At 51.1% G+C, this 6926-nt stretch overlaps 1 protein-coding gene across 1 annotated transcript; it reads left to right on the forward strand.

Annotated features, from left to right (window-relative positions):
- The first annotated feature begins 268 nt into the window (after nucleotides 1-268).
- Nucleotides 269-6620, forward strand: LOC129720134 (uncharacterized). The gene is made up of 4 exons (XM_055671567.1): nucleotides 269-958; nucleotides 1135-1884; nucleotides 2356-2952; nucleotides 3036-6620. The coding sequence occupies exons 1-4, from the start codon at nucleotides 269-271 to the stop codon at nucleotides 6618-6620; spliced, it is 5622 nt and encodes a 1873-aa protein (XP_055527542.1).
- Nucleotides 6621-6926: the final 306 nt, after the last annotated feature.

Below are 6926 nucleotides of genomic sequence, written 5' to 3' on the forward strand. Positions count from 1 at the left end.
GGTTAGAAATTATTAACCTATTGCTTAAATAGAATTATATATCTACAGTTACAAGTAAGGCATAGTGGGACAGGAAAGCCAATACCACTTCCAGAATAATCACACCAAATTTGTAAGTAATCCTAAGCGAATAAGTTTGTAAAACTAGCCTAAATAAAACTTTTTCTGTAGCTTAAAGCTAACACAATATAACACACGTGTTTGCTACCATAGAGTTGGTGATTCCAGCCCAACATTTCTTTAAGAAATTTTTACGGGTATCGGAAGTATGGCAGAGAATTCCCCCCGAAACTGCCAAACCTGTGACCGAACGGCCCTACCGGCGGACGACAACATACAGTGCGGCCTCTGCAAGTTGTGGGAGCACGCGGAATGCGCTGGCATCGACATGCATACCCGACAGCCGGGTGTTTTATATGTGTGCGGTAAATGCTCGTTGCAGGGGAAGTCCGACCACTTGAAAGTACCCGAAATTGGTGGCCGCACGACTCGATCAAGTTCCAAACCAGGATCTAAGGCAAGTTCTAAGGTAGGATCGACAAGAAGTTGTAAGAAGGGAAAATCGAATCCTGGTGGCAGTGTAACGTCGAGTGTACGTGCTGCAATATTAACGGAGCAGCTGAAACTCGTCGAGAAGGAGCAGAAGATGCAGGAACTAGCCCTCCAAGAAGAGCAGGATGTTCGGAACCGACTGTTGGACGAAGGAGAACGCCAATTGGAGGAGAAAAAGCGTCTTCGAGAGCGAAGATTAAAGGAGGAGTTAGAATTGAAGCAAAAAGAACAACAGATTAGGAAGGAATCTTTAGAAAAGCGGCAAGCGCTCATCCGGCACATAGCAGAGGCTAGTAGCAGAGGTGGTTCCATCGTCAACTCAAACCAGATGGTGGAAGATTGGTTAAACAGACAGGACGCTGGACAATCAAACGGAAATCTACTGGGGAATCCAAACAACCCCAACGTGACCCCGATACCCGATGTCCCAGCGGATCCCCCTTTCCTCCGTTGACACCAACACCGCTACCACACCGAGGTCTGCCCACAGTTTCAGGGGCCCCCTGACAATCCAATCCACCGGCTCCCCCGCCGTTGTCACCGATTCCATCGGCCTTTCCCGGTACACCAGCTGTGCCACAGCCATCAAGTCCACCGGCTCCGTTGCCGCTGCCATCGAACCCGCCTGTTCCCGTACCGCAGACTCCGATTCCATCCGGAATTCCCGGTACGCCAGGGGATCCGCAGCCAACGTATCTGCCCTCTCCGTCGCCTCAGCTACCACAACCCGTTGACCCGACTCAACCTTCTTCGGCCAGCCCCGTTCCCCTCGTTCGCGTATTAACACAAGCACAAATAGCGGCGAGGCAAGTTTTAGCCAAAGATTCGCCCTTGTTTAGCGGGAGCCCGGAGGACTGGCCCTTATTTATAAGTAATTTTGAACAGTCTACGACCACCTGCGGTTATTCAGATGCGGAAAACCTAGTACGCCTTCAGCGGTGTTTGAAAGGACACGCACTAGAGTCCGTACGAAGTCGCTTACTCCTGCCGGTGAGCGTACCGCACGTCGTTCAGACTCTGCGTACGTTATTTAGAAGACCTGATTTCCTGATTAGGTCGCAATTGAGCAAGATTAATCAAATTCCCTCGCCGCGACACGACCGACTGGAAACGGTCATTCACTTTGGCCTAGCAGTGCAGAATCTTGTTGATCACCTCAAAGCGGGACAGCAACTCAATCATCTCGCGAATCCTGTGCTTTTACAGGAACTGGTGGAGAAATTGCCCGGTTCAATGCGTCTTGACTGGGCAGTTTACAAAAACAATCATCCGCCTGCAACGTTGGACACCTTTGGCATCTTCATGTCTGGTTTGGTCACAGCGGCAAGCGAAGTTAGTTTCAGTATTTTTTTTTTTTTATTCTCGCTTATTTTCCGTCGGTCTATTTCCGCCACTGTTGTGGCCAATCACCGACGCCCAGGGAGGCGACTCCACACCCAGGACCCTAACTCACGACCCGTTTATTAACGGACCGGCGCCAACGGCTTTACTTCCTCATGCGATGGAAGGCGTGATCCAAGAGATTTTTCGCCTCAGAAAATCTCCCGGTGTCGGCTAGGATTGAATCTAGACCAGTTGGGTTGGTTGTGAGTGGATCACGCCACCTCACAACCATCAACACCTATGTCGGCGGTGGGATTCTAACCCAGGCGTCGAGCGTGGTTGGCTGAGACGTTACCAACCACACTAGGCCCTCGCTCATCTGAAGTTAGTTTTAGTATTCCAGGAGGGAGCTCTCAGAAATACATCACGTACACTGAAGTCAAAAACAGTAAGCCTAAGGGTAACACGGGCGTCGTTCAGGCACATTCTGCAGAGCAGCCGACAGCTCCAACCACTAACAAAACCTCCACCGGCGCGAAACCGGACAAGCAGTGCCAAGCGTGCGGTCGAACCGGCCATCGAGTTGCTGAGTGTCATCAATTCGGGGGAGCCAGTTTAGACGAACGGTGGAAGCTAGTCCAGCAGAAAGAACTTTGTAGAACCTGCCTCAATAGTCACGGCAAGTGGCCGTGCCGATCCTGGAAAGGCTGTGGTGTCCAGGAATGTCGCCAGAAACACCATACACTTTTACACTCCGACACGTCCTGCGATCGATCCGTTTCAGCTAGTCACGTAACCTCCGGTAATTTTCAGTGGCCACTTTTCCGCATTCTTCCCGTGGTTCTGTATGGCAACCATTCCTCCCAAGTTGTCTACGCCTTCATCGATGAAGGATCGTCCTACACTCTCCTGGATGAATCAGTTGCGAAAGGTCTGGGAGTCGCGGGGAAAACAGATCCGCTCACCTTGAAGTGGACCGGAAACGTGACACGGGTCGAACCGACCTCGCAATGTGTCCAGCTTGATATCTCCGGCAAAAATATAAATTCCCGATACACTCTTTTCAATGTCCGGACGGTTAGTCGACTAGTTCTTCCTACCCAAAGCATGAAGTACCAGGAGCTAGCTAAGCGCTTTAATATGAGTCGATCGAACCCAAGCTTCTCATCGGCTTGGATAATTTGAAACTGGGAGTTCCGCTCAAGCTGCGAGAAGGAGGGCAAACTCATCCGATTGGGGCAAAGTGCCGTCTAGGTTGGAGTGTCTACGGTTACGTCCCAAATCAGTCGTCGCATTCAGCAATCGTTGGATTTCACGTCGGAGCGGTCTCAGATCGCGACCGCGAACTCAACGAACAGCTCCATGACTATTTCACGCTTGAAGACAACGGAGTCACCATTCCAAGTCCTGAATTGGAATCCGAAGATGAGAAACGAGCGATACGGTTACTACAGGAGACTACACGACGCACGCCCGAGGGAGCACATTTCGAAACCGGATTACTGTTTAAAACGGACGATCCAAACTTTCCTGACAGTTATCCCATGGCTGTCCGACGTCTGGAGGCACTTGAGCGTAGACTTCAACAAGAACCAGCGCTGAAAGAACGTGTGCACCAGCAAGTATTAGACTACGAACGGAAAGGATACACACACCGTGCAACTCTTGCCGAATTGACTTCCGTTGAGGCAAATCGTGTATGGTACCTTCCCCTAGGTGTCGCTACAAACCCCAAAAAACCAGACAAAATCCGGCTGATCTGGGATGCGGCGGCCAAGGTGGGGGAAGTCTCCTTTAACTCCCGTCTCTTAAAAGGACCCGACCTACTAGTCGCGCTCCCGACGGTCCTCAGCCAGTTTCGCCAATTTCCAGTGGCGCTTACTGGTGACGTCATGGAAATGTTTCATCAGCTGCGAATGCGTTTTCCTGACTGTCAATCGCAACGTTTCCTTTTCCGGTTTTGTTCCTCGGATAACCCCCAAGTCTACGTCATGGACGTCGCTACATTTGGGGCGTGCTGTTCCCCGGCGTCGGCACAGTACGTAAAGAACCTTAACGCCGATGAGTTCGCTAGCGATTATCCAAGAGCAGCAGACGCCATCAAGAAAAAGCATTACGTCGACGACTACTTGGACAGCTTCAAGACGATCGAGGAGGCGATTACAGTCGTGAACGAGGTCAGGCTTTTGCAGTCCAAGGGAGGCTTCACTTTACGGCGATTCCTTTCCAATGAATCCGAAGTGCTGCGAGGAATAGGTGAAGTAGCTGAAGAGGAATCTAAAAGCCTTCATATGGAACGAGAGGGCAAGTCCGAATCGTTACTTGGGATGCAATGGATCCCGAAAGAAGATGTGTTCATCTACTCCTTCGGAACACGCGATGATTTACAGGCCATCCTGCATCCAGATCATATGCCCACCAAGCGTGAAGTGGCCAAGGTGGTCATGAGCCTTTTCGATCCGCTCGGTCTAATCGCGTATTTCCTGGTTCACGGTAAAATCTTTATCCAGGAGCTCTGGGCGCGTGGAGTCGGCTGGGATCAAGAAATCCCCCAAGAACTAAATGGACGTTGGCGACAATGGGTGTGCTTACTCCAGCAACTGGGTCAACTTCGCATTCCTCGGAGCTACTTCCAACCGACACATGACTATTCTCGTCTGCAAATCCACGTCTTGGCTGATGCTAGCGAAACCGCTTACGCCTGTGCAGTGTACTTCCGCTTGGAGACGTCCCGCGGCATAGAAGTGACACTTGCTGAAGCCAAAACTAAAGTTGCCCCGTTGAAAACACTATCTATTCCTCGTCTCGAACTGAAAGCGGCAGTTTTGGGCGTACGCTTGATGAACACGGTCCTGAAACGTCATACCTTCGTGGTTTGTCAACGCTACTGTTGGAGTGATGCAACCACTGTCCTCGCGTGGGTGCGCTCCACCGATCATCGGCGTTATCATAAATATGTAGCCGTTAGGGTCGGCGAGATCTTGTCATCCACGCAACAATCCGAGTGGCGCTGGGTCCCAACCAAGCTCAATGTTGCGGATCTCGCTACAAAGTGGAACAACGGTCCGCAAATTACCATGGACAGTCCCTGGTTTCAAGGCCCGGCCTTTCTCTACGAGCTCGAAGAGGGCTGGCCCAAGCAGCAAACGATTGCCTCAACCGAGCAAGAGCTTCGTCCGTCCCATTTTCATGCCGCACACTTCTCTTCGGACATGGCATTCAACCGATTTAATCGATGGACCAAGATGCAGCGTGTAGCTGCATATGTTCTTCGCGGGTTGAACAACTTCCCCAAGCGCCGATCGAGGGAAAACCTGCAACTCGGAAACCTAACAAGCGACGAACTTCGACGAGCAGAAGAAATCCTCCTGAAAACGGCACAAAGCGATTTCTACGCGGAGGAAATTGCAGTTTTGGCTAAGACTCAAGGTCCACCCGAGCAGCGTCATGCAATCGTGGACAAATCCAGCTCTATCAACAAGCGGTGGCCATACCTGGACGAGAGCGGAGTTCTGCGAAGTCGGGGACGAATTGGCGCGGCACCATACGTACCGGCCGAAGCTAAGTTCCCAATCATCCTCCCCAAACAACACCTAATCACCTTCCTTATTGTAGACTGGTACCACCGCCGTTTCCGTCATGCCTACCGAGAAACCATTTTCAACGAAATCCGCCAACGGTTCGAGATTTCAAACCTGAGACGACTACTGGAGAAAGTTCAGAAAGCGTGCGCTTTCTGTCGCGTAGCGAAGGCGATGCCAACACCACCACCAATGGCTCCGCACCCTGAGATGTGCTTGACGGCTTTCGTTCAGCCCTTCACGTTTACCGGATTAGACTATTTCGGGCCGATACTGGCGAAGGTGGGTAGGGTCAACGTGAAGCGCTGGGTGGCACTATTCACGTGCCTCACGACTAGAGCAATCCACATGGAGGTGGTACACTCGTTAAGCACGGAGTCCTGTATCATGGCAGTACAACGTTTTGTGGCACGCAGAGGCATCCCAAGGGAATTCTGGACCGATATTGCTACCTGCTTCCAAGGCACCAGCAACGAGATGAGGGCGCTAAAAGAAGCTAGAGACAAGGCTTTATCCACAAAGTTCACGACCTCCCAAACTACCTGGAAGTTTATACCCCCAGCGGCACCACACATGGGCGGTGCGTGGGAGAGATTAGTTCGGTCGGTCAAGGTAGCGATTGGAGCGGTTATGGATGGCCCACGGAAACCCGATGACGAGACACTGGAGACGATTCTCCTGGAAGCGGAGGCCATGATCAACTCCAGGCCTCTCACCTTCATTCCGCTGGAATCTGCGGATCAGGAGGCAATGACCCCAAACCATTTTTTGTTGGGCAACTCTTCTGGCACGAAGTTTCTACCCACCGTAAAGCTGGACAGTCGTTCAACACTCCGAAGCAGTTGGAAGTTGGCCAAGTACATTACCGATGAGTTCTGGCGCAGGTGGCTAAAGGAGTACCTCCCCGTAATCACACGAAGATGCAAATGGTTCAAGGACGTGAAAGATCTGGAGGTAGGTGACCTAGTTTTGGTGGCTGACGGAGCGGCACGGAACCAGTGGGCTAGGGGGAGGATCGAGAGGGTGATTCCAGGACGAGACGGCAGAGTACGACAAGCATTGGTTCGGACATCGTCAGGAACTCTACGTAGACCAGCGGTGAAGTTAGCTGTTTTGGACGTCGAGGTGAACAGTAAACCTGGCATCGGTGACTCCGGATCTTGAGACCCTCACCAAGGTTTACGGGCGGGGGTATGTCACGACGGGTCCCTGGTCGCAACGCAACGCTTCATATTGCAGCGCGGCATTCGCCGCTGACAAAGTGACGTGAAGACCAACTGTTATAACCCGTCGGAACGTCAAGACATAAGGGAATAGGAGAAATCAAAACAGAATAATTCTTCATGCAGTGACAACGTGCAATTCATTTCTCTACGCAATTCAATTTATTATTCTAGTTAAAATCTATAAAATACTATATTAAATACTAAACCTAAAGTACCACAGCTCTTAAAACTAAATTTCCTATAT

The sequence above is a fragment of the Wyeomyia smithii genome, chromosome 2 (assembly GCF_029784165.1).
Source record: "Wyeomyia smithii strain HCP4-BCI-WySm-NY-G18 chromosome 2, ASM2978416v1, whole genome shotgun sequence".
Taxonomy (NCBI): domain Eukaryota; kingdom Metazoa; phylum Arthropoda; class Insecta; order Diptera; family Culicidae; genus Wyeomyia; species Wyeomyia smithii.

Excerpts from the sequence above, each read along its gene's own strand:
- LOC129720134 (XM_055671567.1), top strand. The coding sequence starts at position 269 with ATGGCAGAGAATTCCCCCCGAAACTGCCAAACCTGTGACCGAACGGCC. Across the intron at positions 1,885-2,355 it reads TGGTCACAGCGGCAAGCGAA|GCACATTCTGCAGAGCAGCC; the intron begins GTTAGTTTCAGT and ends GGCGTCGTTCAG. Across the intron at positions 2,953-3,035 it reads CTCTTTTCAATGTCCGGACG|CTTCTCATCGGCTTGGATAA; the intron begins GTTAGTCGACTA and ends ATCGAACCCAAG.